The 19,719-nt window shown below is 36.6% G+C and overlaps 1 protein-coding gene across 1 annotated transcript; it reads right to left on the minus strand.

Moving 5' to 3' along the window:
- Positions 1-2,383: 2,383 nt before the first annotated feature.
- LOC118487449 lies at positions 2,384-19,438 on the minus strand. The gene is made up of 9 exons (XM_035984305.1): positions 19,091-19,438; positions 18,689-18,824; positions 17,776-17,882; positions 17,482-17,657; positions 17,224-17,373; positions 17,117-17,181; positions 14,422-14,443; positions 3,547-3,660; positions 2,384-2,396 (listed from the first exon to the last, which is right to left on the minus strand). Exons 1-9 carry the CDS (start codon positions 19,436-19,438, stop codon positions 2,384-2,386), a joined length of 1,131 nt encoding a protein of 376 aa, XP_035840198.1.
- Positions 19,439-19,719: the final 281 nt, after the last annotated feature.

The raw sequence follows: 19,719 nt of genomic DNA on the forward strand, positions 1-19,719 counted from the left end.
GTAGAAACAATCTCACCAGCTAATGAACCTCTTGCAGGAATAATACAATCAAAGAATGATTTTACAATGTTAATCTTTGATAAACCACTTGAAGATATATTTTAATTTTTCAAAACAAAACATATTCACCCAAACCATCTGTTCATCATGTTTAGTACTCGGAATTTTGAAAATTAGTTCTCCAACACCAGTTGTTGAAAATCTTTTTGAATTTTTTAAAATTTATGCTAAAACACACCAAAAATCTTTTTGGATTTTTTTATGTAATGAAATGAAATGCAGAGAAAAACAAAATATTTACAAACAATATTTTTGTGAGTTTGTGTAAGAGGATCATATCAGTTTTGTGACAAATCACTAACACCGTTAAGCTTTAAACATACTCAGTTCGAAACAATTTACCTAGATTGTCAGTATATTGATCCACTTTAAATTTTCACACAAATTTCAATCGATTCGAGATACGATATTAATGTTTTAGAAACTAAAACTTAATTGTGTATCACTCCACTCGAATATACTCCTGTATCCAGATCCCAATATTCAGTCTTACAGGTGAGTATACCACAGATGATATCTGTAAAGGGGTTATGTGCGAGGGCCGTGAGAGCTCAGGTCGATACTTCCGTATACGCAGAGAGATGACGGCTTCGACCTTAGGTGGGTCCCCTTTAGAGGATCTTTTGATTACAACAGCAGCGACTATCAATTTTATTGTCTCATCAGCTTGCTAAGGGCGATGCTATGTTTCAAGCATTTTGCGAAAAGCATTATCCGGGGACTAGGTCAGTACTTCCATACAGCAGAAGTCCCGGGATAATACCCCAGATATCACTGAGTATAAAGACCTAGTATCTCGGAATACGGGACCTTTCAAACAAGATTTCGGGGGTTACCCATATATTCAAGAATAGTTACCCACGAATCAAGCAAGTTTGAATTAGGTTTATATCTCGTTTCAATTTACTAAATGTGCAAAAACCTACTGGCACATCCGTAGTAAGATTGTTTATCACTTTTAAACTTTCCAATTCTTTAGCATGTTGTGATAGTCCACTGATGTACTATCATTTCCTCTTTTTCACAACAAAACTCATTTTTGATTTTATCATGTTTTTGGCTTTTTCAAATTCTCTAATGTTTTTTGGATTTTCTGAAATTTTCTACTCCCCCTAAAATGCAAACACATTAACGAAAATTGAAAACAAACTATACAAAAACATGACAACCGATATCAAATCACCTCAATTCGCCATTCGCTTGGCATAAACAATCAGAACTCTCCCTATCAACAAACTATTTTCCCATTTAGATTTCAAAACACTTAAGTTTGTTTTAATCAAAATGGTTTTTCCGGAAAATAAGTTTGATTGATTTTATCACTTGTAGATTTATCAATAACAAGTTCGGGGTTGTGGTTCATCATATTGTCTTCCAACCAGTTGTAGGAAAATACAAGTACAAATTAATGTCCTTGATTTACCATATGCAATCAAATCGTCAAACCACTTGCAATTATAACCAATCAAACATAAACAAACCTCTTTACCGTTTGAATGATTGACATTACCGAATAAACTATCAAGAAAGATGCCGATTCATGCTCCACGCTTACCAACCTGTTCCGGCAAGTCCTGAGATTTACTATTCATAATATGTACCATCCCAGTCACAAACCAGGGATGGTTCAATCTTTTCTTTCTTTGTTTTCTTCTCATAAAATTCTTTAACCCCTTTGACTTTTCGATCAATCATCTTGCCAAAGATATGTTTTAACTTGGGGTTAAAGGCCTTCTCAGCATCAAATTCCTGTTTATCATTTAAAAATTGATTAGAAATTTCAGTTTTACCAATTTTCTTTTTATAATTTTCAGCCCGAAGTGATGGAAATTCCTCATTATTCACAATCGGAACTGATTTTTCATCTTTTAAAACAGCTTCACTTTTTGAAACAACCTGTGGCTCATCTGACTTTGTGGAGTCAGATTCATCGCCAGAAGATAGCTCCTCTGATTTTGACCTATTAGAATCATCGCTAGAGCTTTCACCAACCTTCTTAACAACCCATTTTTGGTTGTCAGATTTGGCTCTCTTCTTGTAAAACTTGTTCGAACTCTCACCAATTTCAAATGTAGAATCTTTAAACAATTTTGTTCTATCAATTGGTGGTTCGAACTCAACTACTTTCTCTTTGAGTTTACGAAATACTCCCTGTTTTGGTTGTATTGCCTTAGAACAATCTCGGGCAATATGTCCAACAGTGTTGCATCGGAAACAGGTTCTCGCATCCGTATTCTTCTCAGCCATCTTCTTCAATTCATCTTGCTTCTTTGCAATGAACTCACTATTTGATTCCCTCCAGAAACTTGTCTTTTCTTCTTCATCAGTTGATGTGCCTGAAACAAAAGACAATTTAGATTTAAAATCACGAACATATTTTTCATTTTTCTTTCTGTTGGAGTAAAACATAAACCTTTCTTTTTGAAATTACCGTTATGGTTTGATTTCTTTTGGAAACCTGAACCAGAACTGTAATTCTTTTTCTTGTTTAATCTTTGTTGTACTCTTGAAGTGTAAGGTCTTGGTTTTTCATTAAGACATAAGTCTTTTATTTCAGAAATATTAATTTCTGTGAGTTTGAAAACCTTGTTTATCAATTCAGTTTTGACACCTCTTATTGGAAATTCTTCATCAGAATATAATTTGTCAGAATCACTCAAAGTGTAAGCAACTTTAAACAATCCATCATCCAAATTAGATTTTGATAACAGGAATTCTTTGTCATAGACTATTTTTCCCTGTTTTTCTGTTTGACCCGGAGTGCTTGACTCAGACTTTGACTCTGACGCGGACTCCGACTTTGACTCCTCTATCTCATCATTTTCTAACACATGATCCACGACTTTCTTCATCAATTGAGACTGTTGATCAGTGTCAGACGATGTAAACACAACATCAATACTATCTGGAAGATTGACAGACGACTCCGACTCCCACTGTAAATTTGTTGCCTTTTTGACTCTTTCATCGTTTGGGTATCTCGGCAAATATCCATTTTCCAGCGGAGGTGGACACTTGTTATAACTGACACCTTGTTTCTTACCAGAATCTTTCTTCTCAGTTGTTTTCTTCTTGTCATTCTTCTTCTTTTCCAAAGTCTTTTCATCAGCAATTTTTCCAGCTTCCTTTTCTTCAGTTACCTCATCATCTTCCCATGCCTTCATACTTTCAACCGTCGGATAAATCCTGTCAATGACATAAGAAGTACATGAGTAACTTTTTAACAAACGATTAACTCTTTCAGTTTCAATTCTTTGCAACTCAAGCTTTTGTTCCAAAGCAGCACACTTCTCGATGTAATTATTCACTACTTTCTGTTTGATCATGAATGCTCCCTGAAGTGTCTTCATTGCAATTGCTTGTTCTTCACTCGTTTGGTTGTATTGGTTCATTGCTTTGTTCAGCACATCGTAAGATTCCTTCAAACTGTTTAAGTTGTAAATCAGTGTGCTGTTCTGCTTCTTTATAGCTTCACAGTTCTCACACTTCACTGGAATCTTTTTCGCATCAACTTCTTCCTCAACCTTGAATTTAGGCACTTCTTTCACTTTTTGTCTTCTCACCACCGGAACCTCTTCATCATCACTTGTAACAACTCTCCTTAAAATTAATAATTAGAGTGATAATTAGTCAATAAAGAAACCCTAATTGAGACACCCAAGTAATTTCGCACTAACCCTAAAATTTTCAGAACAATTGGAATCAGGATCAGGGCCCCTAAAACTCAGGGGGGGGGGGGGGGTTAAACCCTAATCGATATTATCCTTATTATTCGTTGTCTAAGTTGAATTTAACAAAACTGTCAACTCACCCAAGCTACTGTACACGAAACCTACCCTACCCTAAATTGGAATCCCAGGCGATACGCGGGAGGTTCCCCGAATTCTGCCGCGACACGCGGGAGATGCCAATTTTCAGTATAAATAGAGGGCCTTGGGACTTGAATCTGGGAGTTGAAACGACGTAAAATAGTTGTCTGTACGTCGAGTTAAGGTCGTTTTACTACAATTAAACACCCACACTGCTTTCGAATTGCTGCCGCAAAACAGGGTAATCACTCGATCGCTATTACGATTCATTTTCCGAGATCAATATATCCAAAGAATGTTTAAGTGCCGCCCACATTAGGGTTATACTTTGTCGTTCGTCGTTAATTCGATGAATGAGTTTAAGTATCGCACTTTGTCGTTCATTGTGAGAATTTGATCTTGTGAGTTATCGTAACTGCTGTATTGATCACTAACCCTGTTTTGTGTGCATTATTGTTGAAATTAGGTTAACAGGGCTAAATCATATTCTATCCATATTAAATCTGCAATGTGAGTCATTCTCTTTTTATCAACTGTTTTACAATACTCCAAATTATTTTCAGAATTGTAATTACAGTGATTAAGTTGATGTAATCACCAAATTACAGCCAGTATGTGGGGTATTGTGCACATTACTACAGTTTAAATCATTTTAGGTGGGCGAACCTAATTTAATTGATTTACGTCATTCATTGGGGCAGCCAATGGTGATATGACCACTGTCACAGATCCGGTCGAGTGACAAATACTGTGGGTAGTTGGTTGATATCAGAAACATGCGTAAAAGATCTTAACACTGTGAATTATAATAAATGTGTCTTTTCAGTAAAATGAATGATTCATTCAGTATTTCCCGCTGACAAAAACCTTTTTCAAACATGTTTCAGGTGATCTACTGTAAATCAGGAAAAGTGCCGAGGAGCATTTCAAGCTTAAAATAGTGGCTCAATATAAAATAAAGAAATATGTTTAAAAATAAAGATTTATCAGAAAAATCTTATTATTGTAAATTATCGGGGTTTTATCCCAAATTGTGAAATGAAATAATCGGGGAAAGTTTTTAGCTTTACAACGATCCTGATGTTAAAATTCCGCTGCTAAAATCACATAAATAAATATCACGGGATTTCTGTCCCGCGGCTCCTGAAACGGGTCAAACCGGGTCGGGGGCCGTGACAGAAATAAGGTGGTATCAGAGCCACTGAGTTAAGCTAATTAAGTATTTAACAGATACTTAATTTTTCCTGATTACTGTTATGTGATTATGTGTTTTTAATTGACTATTTGTTAGTTACAGTATGGGTAAGCAAAAGTTACAAGATATCTATCTTAAATTAGATAGGTCAGTCTACGAAGAGGGAAGTTCATCCAAAACTAAATTTTCAAAGCTCCCTACAATTCCTGAAGAAGGAATATTTGTGCGTAAAGCACAGTATGAAAATCCACTTTCTCCTAGAAAAAGGAGTATGATTATTAAGAAAAGTAAGGAGCAAATCCGAGAAAAGAGGATTAAAAAGGAAACCCAGGAGATAATTAATAAATCCCCGTGGAAAGATAAGTTAGATGAAAAATGGACAAATTTGTATATGCTAGCTACTGTAGCAGAAAATGCAAAACTTTAAAGTACTCTAAATCTAGTACTAGTACTTCTCAGTAAGTAGATAAATAAAGCTGAGTGTGTGTTCTTTCTTGTATTTTGTACAAATAATGTGCAATAAAACTTTGATGTTATTTGTTAAACTTTGTTCCAAAGTTTTAACATAGCATTTCTGTGCATTATGCATATATGCTACACAGCATGAGCGAGATATCTGAAGCTTTTCAGAACCTCAATCTTTACCCGGTGAATATAGAAGTTTCCCAAGAGTTTACTGGATACTTGACTGATGTGGACCAACCTGTAGAATTCCATGCTCCACCTTTGACAAAGCCAAAACGAAAGAAAAAGAAGAATTATGTATGGGGTAGTCGTATTCGTAGGAAAAAGCCAGTTCCGAAACTTCCTAAAATAAACAACCCTTTAGAAAAAGGAAAAGAAATTGTAATTAAGGAGAGTTCTAAACAGCAAGAGATGGAAACTGAAGTTAAGAAAGATTCTAGGCAAATGGAAATACAGTTTGAGGAATATTCTAAAGAAATAGAAATGGAAGTAGGACAAGGTTCTAGACCAACTCAGATAGAAATCGGAGAGAGCTCCAATCAAAACCAAAACCAGGGAATAACTTTTCAGAATAAAATAGATTTTCTATTGGTAAACTGTGAAACTATTCAGCCTGTCAATACAAATGTTTTTACCTATCCTAGTGAAAATCCACTCCCTATGAATTTTGCACCAGCAATCCCAGACCCAATAGTCCACGCCCAACCTGTAAAAATGGAAGAATGGTGGATGAATGATTGGCAATTTCAAAATATTGTCAATGACCCTTATTCCTTCTTTCCACAATTCGACCCAGAACCCCTACCTAATCCACCAATGAGCACTGAGAATATGGCTGAACTTCGCCATTTCGGTGAAGAGTTGATGGATGCAGGGAATAGAATCAGGGAGATAGGGGGACAGATTGCTTGGAAGTATGATGAAAGGGAAATGCGTTTTTAGAACAACAAATGGTGAGGGATAGGAAGATGGTAAAACTATAGTTGTGTAATAGTATAGTAAATAGTGAAATCAGTCTGTAACATAACTCCAAATAAAACTTTGTAAAATATCTGTGTGTAGTGATGCATACTATAACGGATATGAAATGGAATCGAGAAATCGATAGTTTTGACTTTATGTGCATTATGAATTTTCTGAGTGTTTGTGTATAAATTGCTATTTATCAAGATACTAATTAATATATATTATCAGATGGCTAATAATGGTAATGAACCGGTAAATGAAGCTAATCAGTCAGAGCAACATCCAGGGGATCAATATATGACTAGACAAGATATTGAAAATATTGTTGCTCAAGGGATAGCCAATGCTATTCCAGCATTTGTTGCTGCTGTAAAAAGTCCAATCGAACCGCAACATATCATTCCTAGTAAACGTACTACTGAAGATAACTTCAGTAATAGTATAAACGGTGGCCATAATCATGTTAATCATGATAATGAATCCCAGCACACGCCGCTCCCTAAGAAACAGAAAGCTACAACACCTGGTTGCACTTTCAAAGAATTCCTTGCTTGTAAACCCACTGAATTTGCAGGCAATGAAAGGGCAACTGCATCGCTGCGTTGGTTTGAGAAAACCGAAGCAGTAATTGCAATAAGTAAGTGTGCCAAAGATGATCAGGTCATGTACACATCAAATCTGTTTAAAGAAGGAGCACTGGAATGGTGGAACACTGTGTTACAAGCTAAAGGAAGAAATAGGGCTTATGCTATGACTTGGGAAGAATTCAAGAATCTGGTAGAAAGAAAATTCTGTCCTGAGTATGAAAAGGAACAAATGGCAAATAAGTTCCTAACTCATCGGATGTTAGGTGTGGATTGTCGTGGTTATACTTCGACATTCTTCGAATATGCTAGAGTGGTACCTAACCTGGCTTCGCCAGAACCGGTACTCATTTCTCGCTATATTTGGGGATTAATTAGCGAAATTCGAAATATCGTTAAGGCTGCGAGACCTCGCACTATTGACGATGCAGTAGAATTAGCTAACACCCTAACTGATGAACTAATATGCACAAGGGATGAAGATAGGAAAAAGGAACTAGCTCAGAAAATTACCCAAGGATTTAGGATGGGTAATAGTAGTAATTTCAAGAAGAAAGGAACAGGGCAATCTTCAACTGTGCCGTTCTGCAAAATTTGCAGGAAGAACCATTTTGGAAAACGTAATAGAATTTGCAATTTTTGCAAGACAACAGGACATCGTGAAGAAAACTGCAGGAAGAAATCCATAATTTGTTACAATTGTGGAGAAGCCGGACATTTCAAAACAGAATGTCCTAAGTTAGTCAAACCCGTAGACAACAAACCCAAAGCGACCGAAGGAGCTACTAAGAAGAATGCCAGAGCATTCCAGCTAACTACTCAAGAAGCAGAGCTCATCCCGGATGTGATAGCCGGTACGTTTTTAGTTCACAACATTTATGCAAAAGTATTATTTGACTCTGGTGCAAACCAAAGTTTTATAAATACTGCATTCTGTCAAGCTCTTAAGTTACCTTTAACTACCGTTAGGCAGATTTTTACAGTCGAAACTGCAGATGGGAATTCAGTCAAAATCCATCAGGTTTTGCAAAAAGTAGAAATAGAACTCTTAGGTCATAAATTTACTGCAAACCTATTGCCTATGAAATTAGCCGAGTTTGATGTTGTGTTAGGAATGGATTGGTTAATAGCCAACCATGCTCAAATCATTTGTGATAGAAACTCTATAGAAATTCAAGCACCTACTGGAGAGATAATTAAGATTTCAGGAGATAAACCTCGAAAGCCACTGAAGTTCATATCAGTAATGAAAGTTGCTAATTATGAACAGAAGCAGGGAATAGTATATATGATTTCAGTAATCATTTGTACTAAAGGAAAAGAACTTAAGGAAATCCCTGTAGTCTCAGAATACCCAGATGTATTTCCAGAAGATTTACCTGGGTTACCACCAGATAGGGAGGTAGAATTTAGGATTCATCTAATTTCAGGAACTACACCGATAGCCAAGGCACCCTATCGATTAGCTCCTACCGAAATGTTAGAATTAAAGAAGCAATTAGATGAATTACTAAGCAAAGGATTTATACAACCTAGTTCATCCCCTTGGGGTGCACCGGTGTTGTTTGTGAAAAAGAAAGATGGATCGATGAGAATGTGTATCGATTATAGAGAATTGAATAAGGTTACAATTAAGAATCGATACCCATTACCTAGGATTGATGATCTTTTCGATCAATTACAAGGCGCTAAATATTTTTCTAAGATAGACTTGCGCTCCGGATATCATCAATTAAAGGTTCAAGAAGAAGACATACCTAAAACTGCATTTAGGACTAGGTATGGACATTATGAGTTTACAGTCATGCCCTTTGGATTAACTAATGCACCCGCAGCATTTATGGACATGATGAACAGGATCTGTAAACCATATTTGGATAAATTTGTAATTGTTTTCATAGACGATATACTTATTTATTCAAAAAGTCAGGTCGAACATTGCCAGCACTTGCATGCACTCTTAACTTTGTTAAGAAAAGAAAAGTTGTACGCTAAATTCTCAAAATGTGAATTTTGGCTACAAGAAGTGCAATTCTTAGGACACATGGTGAATCACGAAGGTATTCACGTAGATCCTGCTAAGATAGAAGCAATTACCAATTGGAAGGTTCCGCAAACTGCAATGGAAATTAGAAGTTTTATAGGTTTGGCCGGTTATTATAGACGGTTTATTAAGTATTTTTCCAAAATAGCTGTACCATTAACTAAGCTAACCTGTAAAGCCACTAAGTTTGAGTGGGGACATAAACAAGAAGAAGCCTTCAGAATTCTAAAGCAGAAATTAACCAATGCTCCAATCTTAGCCTTACCAGAAGGAACAGAAGATTTTGAGGTATATTGTGATGCTTCAAAATTAGGATACGGATGTGTGTTGATGCAACGCAAAAAGGTAATTGCGTATACTTCCAGACAATTGAAGAAGCACGAGGAAAACTACATGACTCATGATTTAGAATTAGGAGCTATAGTTTTTGCCCTTAAGATATGGAGACATTATCTGTATGGAAGTAAGTTTACTGTTTATACAGATCATAAGAGTTTAAGATATATATTTGGGCAAAAAGAGTTAAACATGAGGCAAAGAAGATGGATGGAAATCCTGAGTGATTACAATTGTGATATTCAATATCACGAAGGAAAGGCAAACGTAGTCGCAGATGCCTTAAGTCGTAAGTTCCATGAAAAGCAAAAGCGAGTCCGTGCTCTTAGAATAAATCTACAAGTAGATTTAATGGAACAATTGAAGGAAATTCAGGAAACGGCAATCAAGGACGATGCCGAAGGAATGAAAGGTTACCTAAAAGAATGAGAACAAGGAAAGGATGGAATCTGGAAATTCCATAACAGCAGAATTTGGGTACCTAAACAAGGAAATTTAAGATCAAAGATTTTAGAGGAAGCTCATAAATCTAGGTATACTATACACCCAGGAAACAATAAGATGTACCAAGATTTAAGAAAGAATTTTTGGTGGATAGGAATGAAAAAGGATATAGCCGAATACGTATCTAAGTGTTTAACTTGTTCACAAATTAAAGCCGAACATCAGAAACCCTCAGGTCTACTACAACAATTAGAAATGCCTGTATGGAAATGGGAACTCATAACAATGGACTTTGTTACTAAGTTACCCAAAACCAGAAAAGGTAATGATGCCATTTGGGTGATCGTAGACCGATTAACCAAATCCGCTCATTTTCTACCAATGAAGGAAACCTTTAGTATGGAAAGGTTAGCCAAGTTGTATGTAGATGAAATAGTATCCTTACATGGAGTTCCACTCTCCATTGTATCGGATAGAGATAGTCGTTTCACTTCCCGTTTCTGGACAAGTTTCCAAGAATCAATGGGAACCCGACTCAATTTAAGTACTGCATATCATCCACAGACCGACGGACAAAGTGAAAGGACGATCCAAACTCTAGAAGATATGCTCCGAGCATGTGTAATTGACTTTGGAGGTAATTGGGATAATCATTTACCATTAATTGAATTCTCCTATAACAATAGTTATCACTCAAGCATTGAAGCCGCTCCATTCGAAGCACTGTATGGACGCAAGTGCAGAACTCCCGTATGTTGGGCAGAAATAGGAGAAAGTCAATTATCAGGTCCAGAAATCGTGCAAGAAACCACAAACAAGATAACCCAAATCAAGGAAAGATTGAAAACAACCAGAGATAGCCAGAAGAGCTATGCAGACAATCGCCGCAAGCCACTCGAATTCCAGATAGGAGACAAAGTACTTTTGAAAGTATCTCCTTGGAAAGGAGTAGTACGATTTGGTAAGAAAGGAAAACTGAGTCCAAGATATGTTGGACCATTCCCAGTGATTCAACAAATCGGACCAGTTGCTTATCGCTTACAACTACCAGAAGAACTAGCTGGAGTACATGATGTATTTCATGTATCAAATCTCAAGAAGTGTCTATCAGACGAATCCCTGGTAGTACCTCTTCAAGATGTAGAGGTAAACGAAAAGCTGAAATTCATAGAGAAACCCTTACAAATAGAAGATAAGAAAATCAAGTTTCTCAAACACAAACGACTCGTACTGGTGAAAGTCAAATGGAATTCAAAGAGAGGACCGGAATACACTTGGGAACTGGAATCAGAAATGAAGCGCAAGTACCCTCATCTGTTTCAATGAATCTCGAGGACGAGATTTTTCCTAAGGTGGGGAGGATGTAACAACTCTCCTTAAAATTAATAATTAGAGTGATAATTAGTCAATAAGGAAACCCTAATTGAGACACCCAAGTAATTTCGCACTAACCCTAAAATTTTCGGAACAATTGGAATCAGGATCAGGGCCCCTAAAACTCAGGGGGGGTTAAACCCTAATCGATATTATCCTTATTATTCGTTGTCTAAGTTGAATTTAACAAAACTGTCAACTCACCCAAGCTACTGGACACGAAACCTACCCTACCCTAAATTGGAATCCCAGGCGATACGCGGGAGGTTCCCCGAATTCTGCCGCGACACGCGGGAGATGCCAATTTTCAGTATAAATAGAGGACCTTGGGACTTGAATCTGGGAGTTGAAACGACGTAAAATAGTTGTCTGTACGTCGAGTTAAGGTCGTTTTACTACAATTAAACACCCACACTGCTTTTGAATTGCTGCCGCAAAACAGGGTAATCACTCGATCGCTATTACGATTCATTTTCCGAGATCAATATATCCAAAAAATGTTTAAGTGCCGCCCACATTAGGGTTATACTTTGTCGTTCGTCGTTAATTCGATGAATGAGTTTAAGTATCGCACTTTGTCGTTCATTGTGAGAATTTGATCTTGTGAGTTATCGTAACTGCTGTATTGATCACTAACCCTGTTTTGTGTGCATTATTGTTGAAATTAGGTTAACAGGGCTAAATCATATTCTATCCATATTAAATCTGCAATGTGAGTCATTCTCTTTTTATCAACTGTTTTACAATACTCCAAATTATTTTCAGAATTGTAATTACAGTGATTAAGTTGATGTAATCACCAAATTACAGCCAGTATGTGGGGTATTGTGCACATTACTACAGTTTAAATCATTTTAGGTGGGCGAACCTAATTTAATTGATTTACGTCATTCATTGGGGCAGCCAATGGTGATATGACCACTGTCACAGATCCGGTCGAGTGACAAATACTGTGGGTAGTTCGTTAATATCAGAAACATGCGTAAAAGATCTTAACACTGTGAATTATAATAAATGTGTCTTTTCAGTAAAATGAATGATTCACTCAGTATTTCCCGCTGACAAAAACCTTTTTCAAACATGTTTCAGGTGATCTACTGTAAATCAGGAAAAGTGCCGAGGAGCATTTCAAGCTTAAAATAGTGGCTCAATATAAAATAAAGAAATATGTTTAAAAATAAAGATTTATCAGAAAAATCTTATTATTGTAAATTATCAGGGTTTTATCCCAAATTGTGAAATGAAATAATCGGGAAAAGTTTTTAGCTTTACAACGATCCTGATGTTAAAATTCCGCTGCTAAAATCACATAAATAAATATCACGGGATTTCTGTCCCGCGGCTCCTGAAACGGGTCAAACCGGGTCGGGGGCCGTGACATCACTGCTCACAGGTGTCTTGATCTTTTTCTTTTTCTTCTTGGCTCTTTCATCTTCACTATCACTTTCAGCAAGCAATTTCATATCAGCTTTGAATTTTCTTGCCCAATACTCAGTACCATCATCACTATCACTTTCAACCTTTGCCATGAAAGCAGTATAGGCTTTGGTTTGATCAGGAATGTAATCATCCCAGGTAAAATTTTCCCAGCTAAAACCCTCTAGTAATCTGTCATCATCTTGATCAATTATCAAAGCACTACCATCCTTTCTTTTTCCACACAAGCTATCATAATTACCCACACAAGCTCTTTTTCCAGAATCTTCAATCACATCTCTTCCATGTGCAGTTTGAGCTTGATGTTTATGTTGTTGAGATGATTGTTGACCAACTTGGTGATAGATGGCTTTCCGATAGTAATCATTATTGTTGTTGAACGGATTCTGAGCCCCACTTGCTTCTCGGTTAGTGCACTCCCTCTTGAAGTGTCTTTTTTCCCTGCACCGAAAACAAGTGACTTTAGATTTGTCAAAACCTAAAGTAGAAACATTTGCATCACGAAGATCATCTCTCCCCATGATTTGTTTGAATTTCTCAGCTCTCCGTAACACGCTAGCCAGACACCATTTTATATCCATTAGCTCCATCTCTTCAGCGTCTATTTGGTCGTAATCTTCTTTGGTTAACATTGAATTGCCAATACGACCTGCAATAAAACAAGTGTAAGATTCCAAAACCATTCCTAATAAAGACATTTGGTTTTTGGCAACTTCCTCAGAATAATCTTGATCATTTTCAAGATTCAACACAATGTTGCACTGTAATTTTCTCCCGTTCTTAGTTGCAGAAATGTTTGGATCATTTGATGAAAATGAAGTAAAGCTGGTTTTGCTGTTGGACCCAGACGATGGACTTCCAGATGAATTTTTAGCACTGTAGGCAGTCTCAACCTTCGGAGATAGATTTGATGATTTCTCATTCACTCCTGTCTTATAATATAACCCTATGTCCTGTTCACCATCAAAATCTTTCATTCGGATAACTTTCCGTTGTTCCATTTCTTGAGCTTCTATTTTTTCAATAAACTTGCTGAGTGTCAAATTGCTAAAACCCTTCTTGTTTCTTAACATCATAAGATATGTGCCCCAAGTTTCATATGGCAAAGCATCAGCAAGTTTTTCAATCAACTCTTCATTTGTTTTTTCAATACTCAATCTCTTCATGTTAGCAAGCAAATTGCAGTATCTTTCGATAATCTCTCTTGTACTTTCATTTTTTTAACCCGCGAAACAAATCAAATTCTTTCTTTAGAAGCGATTTCTTGCTTTTGACCATTTCTTCACTACCACGAAACTTTGACCTTAAAGCTTTCCAAATTGAATATGAAGTTCCATTGTGTTGCAAAAGCACCATAATATCCTCTTTCACTGCTTGTTGAAGAAGACTTAACATCATTTTCTCATCTTTGTACTTCTTTCTAGCATCAGCACTCAGATCTTTTATCGGAACAGGCTCTTCATCATCATTCATCGGTCGAACATATTTTGTCTCGACACATTACCATGCATCAAGATAGTTCGCTTGTACCCAGTTCTCGAACCGACCCTCCCATCCTTTATATTCTTCAATGTTCAATAGTTTGGGTGGTTTTTGTATTGTTCCCGTTTCGTTTTCGAGCATTGTGGTTTGAGAAACAGTGATTGGGGTACTCGGAGTAGCGAATGCGTTGTAGAATTCCTCGTCCATGTTTCACACTTGTATCACCTTGTAAGAATACCTAAATCACCTGACAAACCAAACAAACAATCAGTTTAAAGATTTATCAATTAATAGAATCGAAATGGTACTCGAACTGGTGAATATTCTGTGCGGATTGAAGGTTGACACACTGTGCGGACTGTTATGACCCGGAAGATGTTCAATGACTTTTTCAAATGACCTGATCTGGTACGATCCTTCAATTGAACTTTTGATGCAAATTAACCACTTGATTGTAATCACCCTTTTTTTTAAAACAAACCTTGATTATCAACAACAGCACATGGGCCGACAGCTCACTTAAAATTACTTATAAACCACATGTTCAAACAAAACACTTTCCAATAGTTCCGAGTATAAAGTGGGCTTCACTAAACATTGAATGGGCCGATGTTAAACACATGAACGGGCTGCTGATACTATTAGACCAAGTGATTAACTTGCAAAACAATATTAATGGCCAACAACTATTGAAAGAATCAACTCACACATTCAATTCTAATTGGGCTGACACATGTACCGATCTTTTTTATTAAAATACACCACCAATTTATGTATGCATTAACTTGATTTGGTCACAAAATCGGTAGTGGGCTGACAAACAATTTCACAAGTCAACAACTTCAATATATTCTTTAATATACGATTGGACCAACTTTTTATATGAAACAATCAATTTAATTGTTTGCTTATTAAACCGATGATGTGTATTTAGCCGACAACTCCCATTGGACCTCACATGTAGTGGGTTGACTCTAAACTTTTATTGGGCCACCCTAACCAATAACCTGTCAAACATTAACATGTTATACATCTATTGGGCCGATCACGGAAGTAAACACATGGGCCAATTACAAAACAATTGATGGGTCGGCAACTTCTTTATATTTTGTTTGGACCGAGTGAATGACCAATCACATGGGCTGATAAAATATAATGTGTATAAATCGGATTTGACCAAGGACTCCACTAAGTCTGACAAAACACTTTCTTGGGCCGATGATCACATGACCTACTGAACCATCTTTCAAACGGCAAATTTGTTTCAAACGGAATGTATTTCAAACGGACACAGCTTCAAACAGTCACACCCTCAAACGGTCAGTCATTTTCAAACGGAAAGGTTCAGATTTCAAACGGTCAGGTTACCTTTCAAACTGACAAGGTTAATTTTCAAACGGACAGGGTTAATCTCAAACGGCCAGACCAGTTTCAAACGGTCACGATGGCAACTTTCAAATGGTCAGGTACAGTTTCAAACGATATGAAGCATATTTCAAACGGAATGGACAAATTTTCAAACGGAACGATCACCTCAAACGATATTTCAAACGATAGAGAGGTTTTCAAACGACAGAATCAATTTTCAAACGATAGGAAGCTTCTACGTTCAAACGGAACCCATATTTCATGCCATTTTTCCCACTTTTACTTCGATTTTTGACCTGAAATTCTCAAGGCTTTGTTAAAACACCATTACGCACATATTGTGAGAGTTTCAGCCGATTTCAACCGTGAAAACTTGTAATTTTCGAAAAAGAAAGATGTAGAAACAGAAAATGCAGCTGAATTGTATAGAACTCTTCCTCCTGAGCACTGATACCACTTGTAGGATCGATTTCAGACCCGAACGAGTCGATCAGAAGAGTTTATCTCTAAACGAACGGCGGAAACAGACGTGTAGAGGTCAATTCAGCTAGATTCACACTATAAACTGTTGTATTATTGATTTGAGAACGTTTTACAACCTGACAACACTTCGGCAGCACTTCGTTGCTCTAGCCGGAAAGTTACAAATGGTGAAAGTTTGAAACCTATTTATAGGAGGGACCCTTTAGTTTGAAAGTGACCCTTTAGTTTGAAAGTGTTTCAAACGGACAGGATGCATTTCAAACTAAGCCCCCTTCAAACTAAACCCTTTCAAACTAAACCCTTTCAAACTAAACCCTTTCAAACTTTCATGTTCAAATATAATAAACTGAGACTCGATATAAGACGAAGACAATAGATGAATGCACCAACACTACTTTCGATTTCAAATCTTTAACACATTTTTCATTTTCTTTTGGAATAAAACCTAATCCTTTCTTTTTGAAATTATTTTTGTGATTTGGACCAAAACCTTTTTTCTTGTTTAACCTTTATTGAACTCTTGAAGTGTATTGTTTAGGTTTTTCAGAAAGGTTTTTATCTTTTATTTCAGAAATATTAATTTCTGTTAATTTGAAAACCTTTTTAATCTGTTCAGTTTGTACACTTCTTATTGGAAATTCTTCATCAGAATATAATTTGTCGGAGTCATTCAAAGTATATGCTACTTTGAATGTTTCGTCATTCAAATTATTTTTTGATATCAGAAAATCATTATTGTAAACCCTTTTTCCCTTTTCAATTGTTGGACTTGAAGTGTCAGACTTTGACTTTGACTTTGACTTTGACTTTGACTTTGACTTTGACTTTGACTCCTCGGTTTCATCTTTATCTAACACATGATCCACCACTTTCTTAATCAACTCAGATTGTTGATCAGTGTCAGATGCAGTGAATGTGATGTCAATATTATCTGGCAATCCATCTGAAGGTTCAGATTGCCACTTTAAATTGGTTGCCTTTTTGACTCTTTCTGAATTAGGATTTCGTGGAGAATATCCTTCTTCAAGCAGAGGTGCACACTTTGTATAATTGGTACTATGTTTCTTACCAGTATTCTTTACTTCATATTTCTTCTCTTCAAACGCTTCCATGCCTTCTACTATAGGGTAAATCCTGTCAATCACGTAAGAAGCACATGAATAACTTTTCAATAACCTGTTTACCCTCTTAGTTTCTATCCTATGAGTTTCCAATTTTTGTTCAAGTTCAGCACATTTCTCAATGTACTGATTGATGATTTTCTGCTTCGTCATGAACGCTCCATTGAGTGTATTCATAGCTATCTCTTCTTCATTGCTTGACTTGCTATATTGATTCATTGCTTTGTTTAAAACATCATAAGATTCTTTCAGTCTATTCATGTTATGAATCAATTTGTTGTTGTGCCTTTTCACAGTATCACAATTTTCACACTTCTGGGGTATCTTTTCAGTATCTGCTTCCTTCTCAACCTTGATAGCTGGAATTTCGTTAACCTCCTTCTTTACTACTCGAACATTTTCCTCAGGTTTGATTTTTTCTTCAACAGTTGCTGCCTTATGATTCTTTTTTTTTCGCAGCATGTCTTTCTTTGATCTCTTCCATTTTACCTGCAAAATACAAATTATACCTAACAGGTGAAAGTTCTCTTTTATAATATTCAAGTTTTCGAATTTCTTCACTGTCATCATCACTCTCTTCATCTGATGAGTGATCAAAGATTGGTGCCTTTTCTGAAGCCTCTTTTGTTGAAACTGATTCTTCTTCTTTCTTTTTAGGACTGAATTGCTGAGATTCGTAATAAGCATACACTATTTCATCTTCAGCAGTTGAATCTTCAAAAATTGAGCAACAAATGCTTTAGAATCTGAAGTTCTGTTAGGATCATAATGATCCCAATTAAAACCTTCTGGAATTCTTTCATCTTCTTGATGAACTAGATAAGCTTTCTTTGATGGCTCTTCTATCGGATCCTTCCTAGCATGTGAAGTTTGAGGTGATTGTTGTTGATGCGGCTGTAGAGCAATTTGATGATAAATCGCTTTTCGATGATAATCATTGTTGCCGAATAGATTTTGAGCTCCACTTGCTTCGCGATTTGTGCATTCTCGCTTAAAGTGCCCCTTCTCCCTGCAAGGAAAACAAGTACCTTTAGATTTATCAAAACCTAAAGGTGAAGTTCCAGCATCACGGAAATCATCTCTTCCAGTGTTCTGTTTAAACTTCTCAGCTCTTCTTAACACACTAGCCATACACCACTTTATATCCATTAGTTCCATCTCTTCAGCATCAATCTGATCATAATCCTCTTTGGTCAACACTGGATTACCAATCCTTCCGGCTACCAAACTTTCATAAGACTCTAATACGGTCACCAATAAAGACATATGACCTTTGGCAACCTCTTCCGAGAAATTCTGACCATTCTGAAGATGTAATGCAATGTTGCATTGTAGTACTTGGCCATTATTGTTGTATGAGCTTTGCGGTTTAGTATTGGTTGTTGAAAAATTTGGATCAAATGATGGATATGAAGAGAATCCATTATTGTTGTTTGATCCTTGAGATGACCCTCCAGAAGAACTGTTTGCGTTAAATGCAGTTTCGATCTTTGGTGAAATGTTGGTCTTATCAATCGTACTTCCTTTGTAGTACAGACCAATGTCCTGTTCACCATTAGAATTCTTCATTTTCGCCATCTTCCGTTGTTCCATCTCTTGAACTTCGAGTTTTTCAATAAACTTGCTCAGCGATAGATTCTCAAATTCACCATTATTCTTCAAAATCATAAGATATGTGCCCCAAACATCTTGTGGCAACGCATCGGCCAACTTTTCCACCCATTCTTCTCTATCTTTCTTGATATCCAATCGCTTCATGTTAACCACCAAATTGCAATATCTTTCTATAATCATTTTGGTGTTTTCAGTTTTCAATCCATGAAATAAATCAAATTCTTTCTTCAAAAGCGATTTTTTGTTCTTGATCATGTCTAAACTGCCAACAAACTTCGTTTTTAGTGCTTTCCACATTGAGTGTGCACTTCGTTGTGTTGCAATAAGATCAAGATGTCCTCCTTAATGGCTTGTTGCAATATACTGATCATCATCTTTTCACTTTTGTATTTCTTTTTCTCTTTTTCATCTAACTCTTTAATAGCAACAATCTCTCCGTATTCATCAATCGGTCTAACATATCGTTCTTTAACACATTCCCACGCCTCTAAGTGATTCGCTTGAACCCAATTTTCGAAACATTCCTCCCATCCACTATACTCCTTGATATTCATTAGCTTAGGCGGTTTTTGCATGGTGCCCATTTCATTTTCTAAGTTCACATTCTGAGCCATAGTGATCGGGGTAGCAAATGCGTTGTAAATTTCAGAATCCATGTTTCGGTACGAACAATTTCACAAACTATCGATTCCAAACAGTCTGAAATGTCACGTGAGCTGAAAATCCATAAACCGTACAAACTTAAATTACTCCAAACGAGCTGGATACTTTTCAAACAACCGGGTAAAAATCCAAACGACCTGGAATTCAACTTCACACGACCTGGATCACTCTCACACGACCTGGATCACATCGTGCGACCTGGAGTTCAATTTCAAATGACCTGGTCACCTCGTGCGACCTGGAGTTCAATCTCAAAGGACCTGGACATTTCGTG

The sequence above is a fragment of the Helianthus annuus genome, chromosome 15, assembly GCF_002127325.2.
Source record: "Helianthus annuus cultivar XRQ/B chromosome 15, HanXRQr2.0-SUNRISE, whole genome shotgun sequence".
Lineage (NCBI taxonomy): Eukaryota > Viridiplantae > Streptophyta > Magnoliopsida > Asterales > Asteraceae > Helianthus > Helianthus annuus.